This window comes from Phocoena sinus, chromosome 11 (assembly GCF_008692025.1).
Source record: "Phocoena sinus isolate mPhoSin1 chromosome 11, mPhoSin1.pri, whole genome shotgun sequence".
Lineage (NCBI taxonomy): Eukaryota > Metazoa > Chordata > Mammalia > Artiodactyla > Phocoenidae > Phocoena > Phocoena sinus.
Genome location: NC_045773.1, coordinates 12,890,471 through 12,911,338, shown reverse-complemented (window position 1 = coordinate 12,911,338; position 20,868 = coordinate 12,890,471). Strand labels below are relative to the sequence as shown.

The window sequence follows — 20,868 nt, the reverse complement described above, 5'->3', positions numbered from 1 at the left end:
TTTCAAAAACAATGTACATTGTTGCATTTGGGGGGGAGGGAGAATGTTATAATTTGTTTTCTATTCTTAAAGAGATCTCTGACTTCCACCCACCAAAAAAGGTTAGAAATCAAGGTTTTCATCCAAGGAGGTGTCACTAGTATCTCTACAGTTCTCAAGACTGAATTTTCATCCAATTATCGATATATTTACTGTGTACCTCTTTGTACGTAAAGGAGTATATAAAATAATAAGATGACAGAAAGAAGTGTAAGACCTGGGCCCTGATTTCTGGAAATTCTTTGGGTAGGTGGGGTGATGGGATATTGAGGCAGTATATGACAAATGCCATGTGAGTAGATTGGACAACCTTGCAGTGTCATGAATTTGCCATAATGGGACCTGCCCAACACAGGTTGATGGCCCACTTGGTCATAATATTGTAAAAGGAGCTTGATCCTGGGAACATGGTTGAAATAGATGTGTGTTTCACAAAGTATGAGACTTGCGCCTCTCCAAGGACGGTACACAGTATACAGACATTGAATGCCAGTGAACCATGTAGTTCTCTGTCTTTCCTGAGTCCACCAGGGAGAAAGTCAGTCTGGTCCTACTGTGTCTGAACGCTTTTGAAATTCTGATTAATACCTCTTTTACCAAAGAAAAAGCAGGCTGTCAGCTCAGTATCCTGGCAGATAAGCACACCCAGCTAGAATGTGATATCTTAAGTATGTTTTTATCATATTTATTTTTATCTTTAGCATCTATTTATGACAAGTGATACTGGTTTCCTTTATTTAGTTACTTTAATTTTAAACTTTGAGCCATTTAAAGAAAATATTGTGACTATTAATTTTGATAATGATGCGGAAAATAATAATAGTAAAAATGATCATTGCAGCTAACATTTATTAGGTATTTACTATGCACCACCACAGTTATAAATGTTTCATGGGTATTTTTACATTTAACCTTCTCACAAACCCTGTGAAATGGAGGTGCTGTTATTTTTATTTTAGAGATGGCAAACTGGAGCCCGGAGAGGCTAAGAAACTTTCCCAAGTCATGTGTCTAATAAATATTGGAGCAAGGATTCAAGCCATCTGGTAGTACATGAATATGACAGAAACTGGGAGCATGCTGGGGAGTTTGGGAAAGTTTAGATTGTACGACCATTATGGTGATACAGTTAGGAGTTTATGTTCTTTTGTAGAAGGCAAAAACTGATAGGTGCCATTCGTGTGCAGGGCAGGGGGGACTTACGGAATTGTTGCTGGGCCCTGATAGTGCGGTTCTATCGTGATATTGCAGGAACTAGGAGACTCCACTTTGATTTTCTCTCTTAGCAGTGTTATAAAGTCCTGGGTTGAGCGGTTGAAGCACATAAACCTTGATCCTGCAATTCCCAAAGGGTTGAAAGTTGGTTACATAATCAAATTAAAACATTTTTTTCTCCAGCATAGCCAGTATAGCTGTTTGTGCAGTAGAAGCCTCTTCTCCTTACTAAATTATGTAATCTATGTAGTGACTCTCCCTTTCTAATTAATAATTAACATTGTCTTCCAGGCATTTTAGTCACTTCCCAGTAAAGGAACCTTCTGTGATTACAACCTTGCTGTGTTTTTATACATTCTTTTCTTTTGCTTCTGCTTTGAGACAGTAGTGTGAACACACATTTCTCAATATTAGAAAAAGCAGTTTCAACAAGTAAAATGCAAAAGCCAAAAAAATGTATTTAATTATAATCAAAGATCTAATGGCAAATTTAAGGGAAACCTCTCACACGTGGTTATAATGTTCTTCTGCTTCTTGTTTCGTTTCTTTCCTGGGCCCTCCAGCCCTGCAGGATGGCTTGGTAGAAAGAGTACAGGCTTTGTAGTGAGATCTGAGTTAGAAACTATACTCCATCGCTTCTTAACTAAACTTGGACATTTTCAGTCACTTCTCTGGATTTCATTTTTCTCAACAGAAAAATTGGAATAATAACGCTTCTCAGGATTGTTGTGTAGATTAAATGTGATAAGTGCAAGCACTCAACAGCATCCAGTAGTACACTGTAGGTGCTTAACAAGCTCTCTCACACCTTGCCCTGCCCAACGCTCAACTGAGTATATTTACAGCTATTCCTCTGGGTCTTTTGGTCCATTTCTGTGCATGTCTTCTTTATTTCTAATGATTTCTAAAGACAGCTGCACTTGGTTATTAAACTATCCTAGTGTCCTAAGAGGTTGTTACATAAAACTTCCTGCCTGTAGCTTAATAATAAGTTTTTTTTCTCATTTTCTTGCTTTAATTAAAATACATACAGGTACAGAAAATAGAATATTATGTTACCTTCCTGTCCCCACCTCATTTATCTTCCCAATGCCTTGTAAATTTATTTGAAATTATCTCAGGTCATAAGAAACTGGAGAAAAGGAATTCTAAGTCTTATATTAATAGAGACACAGAGAAGTACTACCTGAATGAAAGGTAGCAATTTAAGAAGCAAATTTTAGACAAAACCATGTCCTGTATTTTATTTCTTCTCCCCCAAACATGGTATTTTTAGTGTTATTTGTAATACAGAAAATTACAAAGTTTTACCTGCCCAAGAAATGTATTTCCTACGTTTATCCACACACCATGTCATAAAGAATCATTAAAATGAACTTTACAATATTAAATACTCTTCTTGCCCTGGGCAGATAGATCCTTCCAGGTTATTTTATGAATCTTTTAAAACTGTTGTTCAGAGAAGATTAAAGCCGGATCAAACCAGGTTAAACAAACATGAGTTTATTTTCTTTTTCCAGCAGTGCTGCAGGCAAGGGCAGTAGCTCTGAACTGCCAATTGTCCTGCAGGCAGAAACACACAGGTTGCTCACTGGTTTATTAAATTCGAATCTGAGGACAGAAAGCAAATTATCTCTAAGGGAACTTTATCAGCAGGGTGTCTGTTCAATAGATGTCTATTGCTGCCTTGGACATTACACAGAAAGATCAATGACAGGCTGGCCTGAAACCACCCTTAGAGTAAGTTTCTTCCCACTGACCTTCGCTTAAATTAGTCATCCAAAACATCCTTTATTCTTAAGATGGGGAGGAAAGCCATCTTCTAGAGCTCTCAGTTGACTCTTTATAAATTGAGCATTACTACGAAACAGTCTTTCTTTCATAAACCAGGATAATTCATTCTCCCCAATCAGGCTGAGCATTTCCATGTATCTTTTGAAATTAAGTATATAAACTCATGCAAATTCCAGTTAAAAGTTGTAGTAGCCAGCATTCTTCAGAAAAGCTGAACCAATAGGATATATAGGAGAAGGTTTATTATAGAAGTGGGCTCACACATTTATGGAGGCAGGAGGTCACACGGTCTGCCGTTTGCAAGCTGGAGAAGCAGGAAAGCTGGTGGTGTCATTCAGAGTTCCAAAGCCTGAGAGTAGGCATACGTCCCAGTCCAAGCCTAAAGGTCCAAGAATCAGGAGCACAGACATCCAAGGTCAGGAGAAGATGGGTGTCTCAGTTCAAAGAGAGAACGAATTCTCCCTTCCTCAGCTTTTTTATTCTATCGGGCCTTCTAAAGATCGGACGATGACCGTCCGTGTTGGCAATGGCAATCTGTACTCTCTCCACCAACTCAAATGCTAATCTCTTCCAGAGACACCCTCCCAGACACACTCAGAAATAATGTTTTACTAGCTATCTGAGCATCCCTTAGCCCAGTCAAGCTGACACATAAAATTAACCATCACAAAAATTAAAATATCTTGAATTTTACGAAAATAGATAGCCAAATTCAAACCCAAACAAGTCCTATTTTTTTATCTTCAGAGCAGTGTTTTGGTGTATTTTGCTGATGTCTACAGCATACCAATGCCAGTTAACCTGCCAGGCTTTTCCTATTTCTCAGCTGGCACAAAGCCAGGGATAGCTCTGAGTACATAGGTCTTCAGGTCTGTTGGTCACAGGCTGATTCTCTAGTTGATAGGTTGAAAAGACAAATCTTTGTCTCTTCCTTACCACCTCTCCACTCCTTCAGAATTTTGACTACTTCATGGGTGTCATATTCTAAAACTATTTTGTATTTCTATTGCCTCAAGGACAAGTAAAGATACGGCTGCTCTCCAGCAATTTGGCTTCTATGCAGAACTATTTAGAAAACCGTAGGTCACCGTTTGGTAGAGATCTCCTCTACCCAATTTTGACCATAATTTTAACATCAAAATAAATACTAATTAATCGTCTAGACAACAAAGAACAGATAAAATGGAAGTTCTACTTGATTCCAACAAATAAACTGGGTTAATTAAAGAAAAAATTGAAATTGGAGGTAGGCCTTAATCCTTGTTTTCCTCTTGGACTTTTACCCTTCTACACATTATCCATTACCACATCAAACTGTCCTTCAGACTCTGCATGTGATTTTTTTTTAACATCTTTATTGGAGTATAATTGCTTTACAATGGTATGTTAGCTTCTGCTGTATAACAAATTGAGTCAGCTATATGTTTACATATATCCCCATATCCCTTCCCTCTTGCATCTCCTTCCCACCCTCCCTGTCCCACCCCTCTAGGTGGTCACAAAGCACTGAGCTGATCTCCCTGTGCTATGCGGCTTCCTCCCACTAGCTATCTATTTGACATTTGGTAGTGTATATATGTCCACCACATGTGATTATTAGTTTATTACCACCTAAAGAGCAATAATTTCAAGTCTCTTTTAGCTACTCTTGAGGAAAAGGGCCAGGCCCATGGAGAAGGGAAGTGGATGCACTGGGGACACCACGTGTGATGGTTCTGCCCCCCACATCACCCCTTCTCCTTATCCTCTGATGGCTGCAAAGTAGGCACTGAAGCTGCTTGCTCAACCTAGACCAATAATTCTGGTGGGTTTCCATTCTTAACACTTACAATTGGTTGAAGAATGTCCTGTAAGTTTCATATCTACCTGAAGTTCAAATGAAGTCATACAAGATTAGGATGGACCCTAAACCAATGACTGGGGTCCTTGTAAGAAGAGGGAGATTTGGGTACAGACACATGCACAGAGGGAAGACGACGTGGGAAGACACACAGTAAGAACTACCTGTGAGGATGGAGTCAGAGATTGGAGTGATGCATCGGTAAGCCAAGGAGCACCAAGGATGGTTGACTGTCACCAGAAGCTAAGAGAGGCAAGAAGGACTCTCCTTCAGAGCCTCCAAAAGGAACCAGCTCTGCCAGTGCCTTCATTTCAAAATCCTGCTCTCCAGAACTGTGGGACAAGAAATTCCTCTTGGTTTAAGCCACCCGGTTCATGATACTTTGCTATGGCAGTTCTAGGAAATGAATACAAAGCCCAATTTCTCCTCGAATTCCACTGCTCTGTTCTGTGTGGGATGTCTGGGGTGGGGAGAGTCCAAGAGGGAAGCAAGTGTGGCCTTAAACCTAAAGGCTACCCCCAAGCCCTATCCCATGAACTCAGCACATCACGAAGGTTTAAAGTAATTTCAAAAGGCCACAGGAGTGAGATAGAGACATTAATGAGCTGTTCAAGCCAGGGATGGTGGGAGCTACAAAGCCCACCAGCTGCTTAAAGGAGTTTCCCCCTCCTTTCCTCTAGCCCACTGGTGCCCTGAGGGGAAGTGTTGCAGGACTACCCCATCTTCCCATTTGCGAAAATTAGCCAGGAATGAGTTTTTACATGAACTCTCCCAATTATTTGTTTTAAAAGAAAATTCTGTTGCAGAATGAAGCAAACGCATGTATGGCTAGGCAGTTCCTCATTCTAGGGCATCACCTGTGGTTCCTGGGATCAGGGGTCCTGTGACAGCACCCCACCATCCCGTCAGTTTGCTTGAGCTGAGACGTAGCAGTGCTTCTGTTGACCGTGTTTGAAGTTTTTCCGTTTGTTTAATTTTTTTTAACTTTTTATTGTATATTGGAGTATAACCAATTAACAATGTTGTGATAGTTTCAGGTGCACAGCAAAGGGCCTCAGCCATACATACACAGGGATCCATTCTCCCCCAGAGTGCCCTCCCATCCAGGCTGCCACATAACATTGAGCAGAGTTCCCTGTGCTATACAGTAGGTCCCTGTTGGTTATCCATGCGGCAGTGTGTACGTGTCAATCCCAAATTCCCTAACTATTCCTTCCCCACAACCTTCCGCCAGTGTTCACTCCCAGTATAACGTGTAAACCGATTCTTTGACATTCAGGCTTTCAACTTCCAAACGTGTTTTCTGGAGCTCATCATGTATAAAAGAAAGGGGCAACCTGTTGTGACCCTTTGAGGTTTTTTTTTTTTTTTTTAATTACGTAAAATTTTAAGTGAGTCATGATCTAACAATATTAAAGATAATATTAAATTTAACTTAACAGTTTGATACTTCCATTGTCTGTTGAAAGGAAATTATCAATCCATAATTCCTCCCTTTGCAGAAGGGGAGAAGTGATTTTCTAAGCTGCACTTTAAAGGGATTTACTTATAAGGGAAGTGTTGCCTTATGACTCAGAGGCAGGCGAAGACATGCTGCCTCTGTCATCAGCAACTGGGCTTCCGTGGAGAATTACCCAGAACATCATAGGTCGCCATTTTAGAATAACCCTCCTCTGTAGGGTGACAGGATATTGTGGAGTTGGCAGTTTTTGTCCTCTGTTACTAAAGCCCCCAAAAAGAAAAGATCAGCATGTTTAAAGGTCCAATGTCCCCAGACAGGGTTAGATTTATAGGACTGACAAGGTCAGCTCTTCAATGGCTGTAACCCAGAGCCTCATACTGAGAAAGAGAGATTCAATTTGTCTCATAATTCCAAATATGCTCCCAGCCACTATGGATCTGAAGTCTCCAAATGACAGTGGAGGAGCAACTGCTTCTCTGTGTGATTGGTAATTTATTATGTTGTGAATTAGATGACCTCTTCTCTTGTAGAGAAAGTTAAGTCCTATGTCATACTTTTATTTTTACTGCTTGCTGATTTATCATCTTTGACTTTTCTCTGATACTTATCAATGTTTTAAAAAGAGCAGGTAGGTCAAGGTTAACTTTTCTGTTCTAAGCCAGAAACAGATTTACATTTTCAATTCTTTTTATCTAACTCCATCACTATGCGTGAGTATTAGGAGGAGTCAGAGTTCAATATCAAGCTAATAGCTACAGGTCAGTCAGTAGTCTGAAACAGGGAAACAAAAATGAAGTAGAAACTTTGAAACCTCATGAAGAAATAGACATGAAAATGAAACTGTCCTTGAACTGGATTTAGGCACTTTATTCATAGAACAAAAATGGATGCAGTAGTATTAGGTGAAAAATACTTTTTCTAAGTTGGTATAGGATCCAAATTGAAGGGAAGCAAGTATCTAAATATTAGTATTGAGGTGCATTTCAGAAGTTCCTTGAGTTCATCCAAATTAGCCCCCAAGGCCAAATGTTAGCTCTGCAGCTAATTCATCCCTCATCAAATTCCCAAAAAGCAGATTCAAAGCAATAGGTCATTGTATAGTTAGCTTTTATTTGCAGAAATAAATGGTATATGTTATAGCTGGGTTTGAAGAAGCTGATGTCAGTTTTTTCATACTCAGAACCCCATGGTTATTCCTCCATAGTGGAGTTAATCGGTCTTCTAGCAACAAGTTCTATGGAGGTGACATCACAGAATCATCTGCAGAATCCGTTCCCTTCTCTCCACGTTCACTGCCACCATCTCCTGAACAAGTTCGGTAATTTCTTTAAGAGATTGGATTCGTCCAGTTATAAGGGCTTAGGACCCAATTTCTAATATCTTAAATTGGTGACTCATATGACTGGAGCATCCAAAGGAAACTGCAGCCTTCAGGCATGGATGGAAACAGGGGTTCAAAGATGTCGTAAGGTCTCGACTTCTCCTTTTCTCTCTGTCTCTTGGGCTCTATTTATCTTTGTTTGGCTTCCTGAAGACATTATTTCTTTTGCAGGCAAAACGACTGCCAACGGTTCTAGGCGCCCATCTCCAGAGTTAACAATTCAGCAGAAAGACGGTTTCCTCAAATAGCTCCTGATTTTTGGTGAATTGCCTATTTCTAAACCAATCACTGCAGAGAGGAGAATAGGGTCTCCTGATTGGCCAGACCTCCTGCGTCCTTGCCCATCTTTATACTCTAGATAGTACAGGAAACAGCTTCTCCACTGGAAAAAGTAATGCCGCTTTTTCTATACATTTATACAAATGTGTGCATTATGGTATATAACACAGTGGAATCATTTCTAGTTATATAACCATCTAAGATCCTCCTGATTTATAGAGGCCTGGTATACAGGAGGTCGATAGTAGATATCTACAAGTGCATGAGTCCAGTTTTTCATCCCCTTCCATGACAACTTGTGGTCACCCGTGTGTTCCTTAAGCATAATCGTGTGTTGCCAGACTTTAGAGGGGAAGAACTACTGCAGAGTAGTCTCAGTCTTAACAGAGGCCTTTATTAATGCTTGAAACAATGGATCTAGGAGGGAACAGAGCTTTAGTTAACAGAGCATTTGGCTAGTGCACTTACGTGGTGCATTTTATGTGCCATGCACTGTTCTCAGCACTGCACATCTCTACAACAACCCTATGGATATAGTTACTTTTATTTTTATTTATTTATTTATTTGCGGTATGGGGTCCTCTCACTGTTGTGGCCTCTCGCGCCGTGGAGCACAGGCTCTGGACACACAGGCTCAGCGGCCGTGGCTCACGGGCTCAGCCGCTCCACGGCATGTGGGATCTTCCCGGACCTGGGCACGAACCCGCGTTCCCTGCATCAGCAGGCGGACTCTCAACCACTGCGCCACCAGGGAAGCCCTATAGTTACTTTTATTATTACAGTATCTCAAATTTAAAAATTTACATACGGAGACATTAATTTACCCAAAGTCACATAGCTCGTAACTGGTAAAAGCCTGATTTGAGGCTAGACAATTGAGTTCCAGATCATATGTCCTTATTCACTACACCGCACTGCTCAGGTAAGGAAGTGGTTGAATTTCCCAAAAGAGCAGTTCTCCCAACTTCATATTGTGCCCACAATTGGATTATCCCTAGAAAGAGTAAGTGGCCACAGAAGTACGATGTGATTTAATGACAGCTACTAAAAATTACAAATCCTTCTACAAATTTTCTCCTTCACTGATCTTCTCCATTGTCTGGAACTCTAGCACTGGAGGCTTAGCTCTTTGTTCAACTCTTTGTGAAAAACAATGGGAAGATTAAAACACTAAACCCCTGTGAGCCACTAAAATCTTGAAGATGGGTAGTACAGTAGTTTGTAAATTTCCTTTCTCAGTTCATGAGACCCGTAGGAAATTGGATAGGGAAGTTTTGAGGAAACTGGATTTCCATAAAGGGAAAGAAGAGCCTTGTGAGAGGTTGTGAAGAGCTAGCTGGGTCCCATAGCTGAGTAGCCATAATATGTTAGGTGCCTTTTGTGCAATGGAAACACCAAAATTAGGGATGCACGGATGGAAATGACACTGGGAAAAACATGTGTACAGCACTTTACAGTTAATAGAAACTTCCACGTATATTATCTATTGTATAAGATAATCATCATAGTATCCTGTGTCATTAAAAAATAAAGACTAATGTAGATCAGTGGCTCTTAACTTGGGGTGATTTTGCCCCCAGGGAACATTTGGGAGATACTTTTGTTTGTCACGACTTGGGAGGAGGGGCAGAGCTACTGGAGTACAGTGGGTAGAGGATAAAGATGCTGTTAAACACCCTCCCCAGGACAAAGACTTCTCTGGTCCAAAATGTCAGTAGTGAGAAACCTTTTTGTCTTGGAGCGTAAGTCATTTGGCCACAGGTCATACACTTAGCAAGTATCAGGGTGAAGGCTAGGACCCAGGTCATCTGATGACAAATCCTGTGCTTGTTTCCTTATTCATATCCTTTGGCATTATACAGTATGCAGTGTGATACAGGCTTTTTAGGTTTGGGGAATTTTAAATGGTATAAATTTGGTGCTTTGAAAGAGTCAGCTCACCCCTCAGAGCGTTTAATACACCATAGGCCTATGTTACTTCGTGGAAGTAGACTCCATGTCGAAAACACAAATGTCACCTTCCTTATTGAGTTCTCGTATGCCAACATTTCACAGTGTCCAGCAGATTATTTTGTAAATGGGAATATGATTAATTCCTTTAAAGCTATTTTTGTGAGTATTGAGGTAATTAGGATTTCATCACCACTCTATTTTTGTAAGTACATTCTGCTGTTTGGCTAATGGGGTATCATACGTTCTTTATTGAGCAAGTGTTATGTGTATATCTATGGTGTAAATGAACAAAGGGCCTCCTTGTCTGTATCCTGTACATTGATTTGGGATGACCCAGTTAATTCGTAAATTGCCTTCAGGTTGTCACATGGTGTCCCATTTTCCCCATATATACCAATGATTAAATAAGAGAACAGTTTTGAAGATAAAAGAGAACTACTACCTAATAAATACCAGGACTCTCACTGACCCTCTTACATAAGTTTTTACTCTCATCCTAGAAGATTGGTACTACGAGCTCTATTCTATAGATGAGGAAGCTAAAACTGAAAAAGTCGCCTCCGTCCAGTCACACAGCTAGAGCTGAGAGAACTGGAATTTGAACACCCATCCTTCTGATGCCAGCATCCTTTGTAGAGTTCTCACACCTTCATACTGTCTCATCAGCCTGAATCATAGAACCTGGAATGGGTTGTCAGGAAGGCTGTCACTTCTCTATCCCTAAGAGCCTTTGAGAAAAGTATATGCAGCATTTGCGACCCAGTGCATCTAAATCTTCCCTTGATTTTAAAATGTTTAGCCAAAATTCTATTAAGTAAAGCTGTGCCCATCCTAGTCCTTTTGTAAAGGACTCTGTTAAGGTTGGAACTAGTGCCAAGTGGTTCAGTGACTCTGAATTCCTTTAACATAATATTGATTTTTCTTTTATGATATTTATTTACTCATTCACTCCGTCACTTAACAGTTGCTTACAGGGCATCTACTACATGTTGGTCCTGTGTACTAGATCCAGGAGATTGAGTCCTCAAACAAACACAGTCCCTGCCCTCAGAGAAGCTGATATTCCATGTGATAGGACAGTTAACTAGTAAACAAAACTTCTGATTGTGTTGAATGGGAGGAAATAAAGTGGCTGAAGGAAAAGAGAATAACAGGAAAAGGGAAATTCACTTTAGAAATGTGAGTCAGGAAAAGTCTATAAGGAACAGCTTGAGGTCCTGAGAGGGTATGAAGGTGACAGCTATGCCCTGATATCAAGGCAGACAGAACAGCAAACAGAAAGGTCCTGAGGTGGGAAAGGGGTTCGGATACTCTAAGGACTTGCAGAAGGCCAGCGTGACTAGAGTTCACCGAAGGGTAGAAAGATTAAGATGAAATAAAGTAGGCGGGAGAAGGGCGAAGGCCAGATCCCTTAGGCTTTGTAGGTTCTAGGAAAGAATCTCTTCTAAGTGCAACTCAGAGCCAAAGAAGGATCTTTAAGCCTGGGGGGTGACATAGTCTGATCTATATTTTAAAAGATCCCCTGGCCACTGACTGAAGAATGCATTTGAGGGGCAGGCGTAGAAATAGATCATTTAAGAGGCTGTCGTGAAGGGTTGGGTGAAAAACAGGGAGCAGAAGAGATAGAAGTGGGTAGATTTGAAAGATACAGTGAAGAAGATTCAACAGGCATTGAATGGGCCATCTGTTTACCTTTCTTATTTCTCCAACTAGCCTCGAAGCCATGCTGTGTGTCTTATTCATCTTTGCATCTCTCCCTTCAGCTGTAGTCAAGTTTAAAACAGGGTTCTCTCGAATCCTTCCTGTTCCAGTTTTGTGTCTGTCAGTGAAAGTGTTTCCTTCCCACCTGGTAGTAGATACTTGTCCCTAATTGTGGGCCCTGAGATGTGCCATCTACATTTGCTATTTTGCCAAAGTCATACCATGTTGTGGAATATTTTAATTTTTTAAGTTCAGTTTTTGCATCTTTTTAAAAGTATATTGTCTGACATATTTCAGAAAGAAATATGCTTAATAATAACTCACTTAATTTAAGCCTGCTCATCTAGAAGAAAACTTTCAATGAAAATGCATAAAGTGGCCCATCAAGGGATTTATTTTTTCTTATTCTTTAGCAGTTTTAAGACTAACGGTGATCTACAGTAAGCCTTCTCTTTGCATAATGTGGTTAGAGCTGTCAAAGAGAGAGAATGGTTACAACAAGTCTCCTTTTTCTAATAGTTATTCCAATAGACTGTTGAGACCATGTTAGCAGGTATTAAGAGTACTAAGTCATGCATCCTAATCATGTGTATGTAGACGAATATCCTAAAGATGAAGCTGTCAAGTGATGTAGCCATGATTTAATAGTTTGAAAAGGACAGAATGACAGAAATAATTTCCAGTTGGTCATATGGGATAAACTTACTATTTTGGGTTGATTTGCTTTGATTTCAGAATTACCATTTCTGAAGATGGAAGCCTCAGAATCGTCAATGTGACTAAATCAGATGCTGGAAGTTATACCTGCATAGCCACTAACCATTTTGGAACTGCTAGCAGTACTGGAAACCTGGTAGTAAAAGGTAATTACTAACCCAGAGAACATATAGATTAATATGTGTGTCCTCATTTCAAATAATGTAATCTATTGAAGTGACATCCTTCATATTAATATGTACAGATATCACTGTGTTGCTAAATTAATTCATCATGGCAAACATGATATGATTAATAATTCTTAGGGAACTGTTGGTAATGCATATGATTGAAAAGCTATCTTATTTCAGGATCATCCAATACAATTTTGAGAATTACAGCCATTGTAGCTATTATAGTATTGTAACTAATGTTATCTTCAATCCTTTAATTAAATTTCTTTCAAGTCTCTATAGATTTGGAATTCATGTCTAGGAACTCTGTGCTAACAAATTAAAAACCCATGACTCAAATACTAATTTTAGCTAACATTGTTTAAGCAATGACATTGGCGATTTTTTACAAGAGCTGCCTTGGTTATTCAGAGGTATGGATGTGGATTATTATACTAATAAAGGGCTTTGACCACCCCTGTGTTTTGCTTCAGTCACCCAGCCAACCCTGTCAGTTTTAAAGAAAGAAAATTTTCCACATCCCTTAGCCTGGGTGCTTTATAGTAGAGACAGAAACTCCTTTATGCTCTTGGCATGGCACAGGATGTAAGTCTATTCCAACACCAGGTTGATGGGCTGGGCTGAAAGTACCAAGTAAGAATTATGAGAGATGAGATTTTAATTTACATTTAATTTGCATTTCTATCACTTTATATCTTGCCCCCGAGTCAGGGATCTTGGCAATGATCTGACTGAGGAAGATAAAGGTTAGGTTGGTGGGTTTCTCAGGGTCACCAGTAGCAGAAGAGGGATGTGAACCCAGGAATCCTGATTCTGCATTTTCCCTGGTTCTTTCTACTGTGCCAGGAAATCTTACTCATTTTTCCTGTTTCTCTATAATAGATACAGATGTGTTATAGCATATTTATTATTTCCCTCTTGCCCATTTGTAGCTCCCTCTGTGAAGTAAGAATACCTAAGGCAAATTAAAATATCCCCAAAAGAATATTTGCCTCTATTTTAATTTAAAGAAGAAAACTAAAAATTACCTAATTACGTATTTCGTAGTCATTAGAAGTTGGAAAAGTACTGCCACTTACAGAAGCCTTTTTATCATAAACATACTTGTCTATGCAGACAGAAAACTGTAAGTTCAAGAGTCAGACGTAAATCTGTATTTGGATGGACTCCAGCTATTTCAACCTACTATTCACTCAGAGCAATAGTGTGGGTATGTGACTATGTGTTCGTTGTGTTTCACAGGGCAGAGGAAAAAGAAGTTAGTAAGACTTGTAAAACAAAATTTCAGCTAGACATCTTTGCTAATGTATAGCTTTCTCAGCTACAAAAGGAAACTTAGTGATGAACTAGGACCAGGAGGAACCGCAAGGTTTCAGAGCTGATCAATGACATAGCTGACACCTAACTATAGATGATTTGCTAGTTATGGAGATAGAAGAGTAGGCAGAAGTCTTCAGTAGTGATGAAGAGGCTGGGCTTAGACTCAGAGAGATCTGGCTTTGAATCTTATTTCTCCCACTTACTGGCTCCGTGACCTTGGATGACATAATTAACCTGAGTGGGGATAATAGCAGTGCTGACATCATCGGATTGTTTTGATGACTGAGATTATCCATGTGAACCGCTTAACGTGATTTTTGGCACTTAGGAAATACTAGTAGTTGCTTTGCTGTTGTTGTTTGTATTTTAACAGAATGGCTCTACATACCTTCTAAATCTTATTGAAATGGAAATTCATGAAGTTTCCACCCATTAGGAGAATCAGTAAAGAGAAGGGAGCCTGCCACAAAGACATGACTGAGACTGTGAAAGACTATGAACAACTGAGCAGAGACGTCATATATGTGCTGCTATGTATTGTTGAAACTGGGGTATTTTCACATGTAGGAATAAGTTATATCCTGTGTTTGGTTAGTATCCTTCTCATAAAACTGACTTCCTCAGCTCTCAAAATAGTTGGTAGGAAGGAAAGTCCTCTCTTTCCCATCAGAGTCCATCTGGCAGGAGTACCACCAGCCCCAGGATAAAAACATTCTTAACCATGCATAGAGTTCCCTGCTGCTCCTCTTGTAGTGAATTATGGTACAAAGCTTAGAGAGACACCAGTGATGAAATGCACAATGATCACCTCCTTGCTTGGGTGGATATAAATGTTACTGACATAGTAACTTCTTTCTATGTTAAGAAACTTAACACTTCATTTTTTGCCTTCTAGTAAAATGTAAACAGTGATTCTACATGTATGATATAACAGATTATTTTAGGCAATCCAGAGTTAAACTGGTTTTTTTAATTTAAGTAATTATTTCTTTCAGTGTATATTAGGAAAATGCTAGTTTTTTTTTTCCTCTTTGTTCCTGTGATCTGCTTCACATCTGCACAAATTTCTTTTTTTTTAATTTAATTTATTCTTTTATACAGCAGGTTCTTATTAGTTATCCATTTTATACAAATTAGCATATATATGTCAATCCCAGTCTCCCAATTCATCCCACCACCACCCCCACTGCCACTTCCCCCCCTTGGTGTCCATACGTTTGTTCTCTACATCTGTGTCTCAATTTCTGCCCTGCAAACTTGTTTATCTGTACAATTTTTCTGGGTTCCACATATATGCGTTAATATATGATATTTGTTTGTCTCTTTCTGACTTACTTCACTCTGTATGACAGTCTGTAGATCCATCCACGTCTCTACAAATGACCCAATTTCGTTCCTTTTTATGGCTGAGTAACATTCCATTGTATATATGTATCACATCTTCTTTATCCATTCCTCTGTCGATGGGCATTTAGGTTGCTTCCATGAGCTGACTATTGTAAACAGTGCTGCAACGAACACTGGGGTGCATGTGTCTTTTTGAATTATGGTTTTCTGTGGGTATATGCCCAGTAGTGGGATTGCTGGATCATACGGTAATTCTATTTTTAGTTTTTTAAGGAACCTCCATACTGTTCTCCATAGTGGCTGTATCAACTTACATTCCCACCAACAGTGCAAGAGGGTTCCATTTTCTCCACACCATCTCCAGCATTTGTCGTTTGTAGATTTTCTGATGATGCCCATTCTAACTGGTGTGAGGTGATACCTCATTGTAGTTTTGATTTACATTTCTCTAATAATTAGTGATGTTGAGCATCTTTTCATGTGCTTCTTGGCCATCTGTATGTTTTCTTTGGAGAAATGTCTGTTTAGGTCTTCTGCCCATTTTTGGATTGGGTTGTTTGTTTTTTTTAATATTGAGCTGCATGAGCTGTTTATATATTTTGGAGATTAAATCTGTGTCCGTTGATTCGTTTGCAAATATTTTCTCCCATTCGGAGGGTTGTCTTTTCATCTTGTTTGTAGTTTCCTTTGCTGTGCGAAAACTTTGAAGTTTCATTAGGTCCCGTTTATTTTTGTTTTTATTTCCATTACTCTAGGAGGTGGATCAAAAAAGATCTTGCTGTGATTTATGTCAAAGAGTGTTCTTCCTATGTTTTTCTCTAAGATTTTTATACTGTCCGGTATTACATTTAGGTCTCTAATCCATTTTGAGTTTATTTTTGTGTATGGTGTTAGGCAGTGTTCTAATTTCATTCTTACATGTAGCTGTCCAATTTTCCCAGCACCACTTATTGAAGAGACTGTCTTTTCTCCATTTTATATCCTTGCCTCCTTTGTCATAGATTAGATGACCATAGGTGCGTGGGTTTATCGCTGGGCTTTCTATCCTGTTCCATTGATCTATATTTCTGTTTTTGTGTCAGCACCATATTGTCTTGATTACTGTAGCTTTGTAGTATAGTCTGAAGTCAGGGAGTTTGATTCCTCCAGCTTCATTTTTTTCCCTCAAGACTGCTTTGGCTATTCGGGGTCTTTTGTGTCTCCATACAAATTTGAAGATTTTTTTGTTCTAGTTCCGTAAAAAATGCCATTGGTAATTTGATAGGGATTGCATTGAATCTGTAGATCACTTTGGGTAGTATAGTCATTTTCACAATATTGATTCTTCCAATCCAAGAGCATGGTATATCTCTCCATCTGTTTGTATCATTAATTTCTTTCATCAGTGTCTTATAGTTTTCTGCATACAGGTCTTTTTTCTCCCTAGGTAGGTTTATTCCTAGATATTTTATTCTTTTTGTTGCAATGGTAAATGGGAGTCTTTCCTTAATCTCTCTCTCATATTTTTCATCATTAGTGAAAAATGCAAGAGATTTGCATTTTGTTAGATTGTTTATTTGAAGCTATCTGGTCCTGGGCTTTTGTTTGTTGGAAGGAATGCAAGAGATTTCTGTGCATTAATTTTGTATCCTGCAACTTTACCACATTCAATTTGTTAATATGGAGTATCACACTGATTGATTTGCATGTACTGAAGAATCCTTGCATCCCTGGGATAAATCCCACTTGGTCATGGTGTATGATCCTTTTAATGTGTTGCTGGATTCTGTTTGCTAGTATTTTTTGTGTGTGTGGTATGCGGGCCTCTCCCTCTTGTGGCCTCTCCTGTTGCGGAGCACAGGCTCCGGATGCACAGGCTCAGCGGCCATAGCTCACGGGCCCAGCCGCTTCGCGGCATGTGGGATCTTCCCAGACCGGGGCACGAACCCGTGTCCCCTGCATCGGCAGGCAGACTCTCAACCACTGTGCCAACTGGGAAGCCCCTGTTTGCTAGTATTTTGTTGAGGATTTTTACATCTATATTCATGAGTGATATTGGTCTGTAATTTTCTTTTGTTGTATTTTCTTTGTCTGGTTTTGGTATCAGGGTGATGGTAGCCTCATAGAATGAGTTTGGGAGTGTTCCTTCCTCTGCAATTAGTTTTCAAGAGTTTGAGAAGGATGGGTGTTAGCTCTTCTCTAAATGTTTGATAGAGTTCACCTGTGAAGCCATCTGGTCCTGGGCTTTTGTTTGTTGGAAGATTTTTAATCACAGTTTCAATTTCATTACTTGTGATTGGTCTGTTCATATTTTCTATTTCTTCTTGTTTCAGTCTTGGAAGGTTATACCTTTCTAAGAATTTGTCCATTTCTTCCAGGTCGTCCATTTTTTTGGCATAGAGTTGCTTGTAGTAGTCCCTTAGGATGATTTGTATTTATGCGGCGTCTGTTATAACTTCTACTTTTTCATTTCTAATTTTAATGATTTGAGTCCTCTCCCTCTTTTTCTTGAAGAGTCTGGCTGATGGTTTATCAATGTTATTTTTCTTCCAAAGAATCAGCTTTTAGTTTTATTGATGTTTGCTATTGTTTTCTTTGTTTCTATTTCATTTATTTCTGCTCCGATCTTTATGATTTCTTTCCTTCTACTAACCTTGGGTTTTGTTTGTTCTTCTTTCTCTCATTGTTTTATGTGTAAGGTTAGATGGTTTATTTGAGATGTTTGTTGTTTCTTGACGTAGGATTGTATTGCTATAAACTTCCCTCTTAGAACTGCTTTTGCTCCCTCCCATAGGTTGTGGTTTGTTGTGTTTTCATTGTCATTTGTCTCTAGGTATTTTTTGGTTTCCTCTTTGATTTCTTCAGTGATCTCTTGGTTATTTAGTAACGTATTGTTTAGCCTCCATGTGTTTGTGTTTTTTACGTTTTTTTCCCTGTAACTGATTTCTAACCTCATAGTATTGTGCTCAGAAAAGAGGCTTGATATGATTTCAATTTTCTTAAATTTACTGAGGCTTGATTTGTGACCCAAGATGTGATCTATCCTGGAGAATGTTCCGTGCGCACTTGAGCAGAAAGTGTAGTCTGTTTTTGGATGGAATGTCCTATAAATATCAACTAGATCTATCTGGTCTATTGTGTCCTTTAAAGCTTGTGTTTCCTTATTAACTTTCTGTTTGGATGATCTGTGCATTGGTGTAAGTGAGGTGTTAAAGTCCCCCACTATTATTGTGTTACTGTGGATTTCCTCTTTTATAGCTGTTAGCAGTTGCTTTATGTATTGAGGTGCTCCTATGTTGGGTGCATATATATTTATAATTGTTGTATCTTCTTCTTGGATTGATCCCTTGTTCATTATGTAGTGTCCTTCCTTGTCTCTTGTAACATTCCTTATATTAAAGTCTATTTTATCTGATATGAGTATTGCTACTCCAGCTTTCTTTTGATTTCCATTTGCATGGAATATCTTTTTCCATCCCCTCACTTTCAGTCTGTATGTGTCCCTAGGTCTGAAGTGGGTCTCTTGTAGGTGGCATATATATGGGTCCTGTTTTTGTATCCATTCAGCGAGCCTGTGTCTTTTGGTTGGAGCATTTAATCCATTCATGTTTAAGGTAATTATCAATATGTATTTCCTATGACCATTTTCTTAATTGTTTTGGGTTTGGTTTTGTAGGTCCTTTTCTTCTTTTGTGTTTCCCACTTAGAGAAGTTCTTTTAGCATTTGTTGTAGAGCTGGTTTGGTGGTGCTGAATTCTCTCAGCTTATGCTTGTCTGTAAAGCTTTTGATTTCTCCATCGAATCTGAATGAGATCCTTGCTGGGTAGAGTAATCTTGGTTGTAGGTTCTTCCCTTTCATCACTTTAAATATGTCATGCCACTCCCTTCTGACTTGTAGTGTTTCTGCTGAGAAATCCACTGTTTACCTTATGGGAGTTCCCTTTTATGTTTTTTGTCATTTTTCCCTTGCTGCTTTCAATAATTTTTCTTTGTCTTTAATTTTTGCCAATTTGATTACTATGTGTCTTGGCGTGTTTCTCCTTGGGTTTATCCTGTATGGGACTCTCTGCGCCTCCTGGACTTGGGTGGCTATTTCCTTTCCCATGTTAGGGAAGTTTTCGACTATAATCTCTTCGTATGTTTTCTCGGGTCCTTTCTCTCTCTCTTCTCCTTCTGGAACCCCTATAATGCAAATATTGTTGCGTTTAATGTTGTCCAAGAGGTCTCTTAGGCTGTCCTCATTTCTTTTCATTCTTTATTCCCTTCCACAGTAGTGAATTCCACCATTCTGTCTTCCAGGTCACTTGTCCGTTCTTCTGCCTCAGTTATTCTGCCATTGATTCCTTTTAGTGTAGTTTTCATTTCATTTATTGTATTTATTGTTCATCTCTGTTTGTTCTTTAATTCTTCTAGGTCTTTGTTTAACATTTCTTGCATCTTCTCGATCTTTGCCTCCATTCTTTTTCTAAGGTCCTGGATCATCTTCACTATCATTATTCTGAATTATTTTTCTGGAAGGTTGCCTATCGCCACTTCATTTAGTTGTTTTTTTTGGGTTTTATCTTGCTCCTTCGTCTGGTACATAGCCCTCTGCCTTTTCATCTTGTCTGTCTTTCTGTGAATGTGTTTTTTGTTCCCCAGGCTGCAGGATTGTAGTTCTTCTTGCTTCTGCTGTCTGCCCTCTGGTGGATTGGACTCGGAAAATACTAGTTTTTGATGAGGCAAATGAGTACTCTATTTTTTTTTATTTGCGTATAATTTCTTTACAATGTTGTGTTAATTTCTGCTGTACAGTGAAGTGAATCAGATATATGTATACGTATATCCGCTTCCTCTTTGTCCTCCCTCCCACCCCCATCCCACCCATCTAGGTGGTCACAGAGCACCAAGCTGAGCTCCCTGTGCTATATAGCAGGTTCCCGGTAGCTATCTATTTTACAGATGGTAGTGTACTTATGTGAAACCTAATCTCCCAATTTGTCCCACCCTCCCCGTCCCCCCGTGTCCACATGTCTGTTCTCTACATCTACACCTTTATTCCTGCCCTGCAAATAGATTCATCTGTATAAATGAGTACTTTAAAAACTGAGATTTTGTAGTAGACGGGAGAGTGGGAAGGATGGGACCAGAAGAGCCCGGTGGCCTATGAAAAGAGGAAGGCAGAGATCTGTAGGCAGGAACTGTGAAGTCAAACTATGATGTTTCCCCACCTGATGGTGGGGGGAATTCATTTGTTTCAAAGCAGAGTTCTTCCTGGTATTCAGCTGTAGTCACTTTCTCCACAGAGGCCCTCTGATTCTTATATTATTCTTCCAGGTGAGGTGGGACAAAGCAATATGAGCTGTATCTGGTTAATTTGTTCACAGGGTTAATCCTGTTGCTTGGGTAAGGTCAGAAGATGTTTGAGAGAACATTTATTTCCCATTGCTTGGTTCTGAGTCCCATTAGCGTTAATGGGAAGTACACAAGTGTGCAAAGGGGCACCCAGACCACCAGGTCTCCGAGAAGGACATTAACATAAGTGGAGAAATACAGTTTAGAAATCTGCCCCGTAAAGCACGGTAAAGGCAGAGAAAACCATTCTGAACTCCGTATGAACTGTGCCAGGTCCTGAATCTCACATCAAAATACTTGAGTGCTGTACCTTTAATGTAAATGTAGCAGTTTA

At 39.4% G+C, this 20,868-nt stretch overlaps 1 protein-coding gene across 1 annotated transcript in view; it reads left to right on the top strand.

Annotated features, from left to right (window-relative positions):
- The window catches only part of CNTN4 (contactin 4), a 984,995-nt gene that overhangs the window by 892,468 nt on the left and 71,659 nt on the right, over positions 1–20,868 (top strand). The window contains exon 14 of the mRNA XM_032650303.1: positions 12,400–12,527. Within this exon, the coding sequence (XP_032506194.1) occupies positions 12,400–12,527 (128 nt within the window). The remainder of the gene's footprint in view (positions 1–12,399; positions 12,528–20,868) is intronic.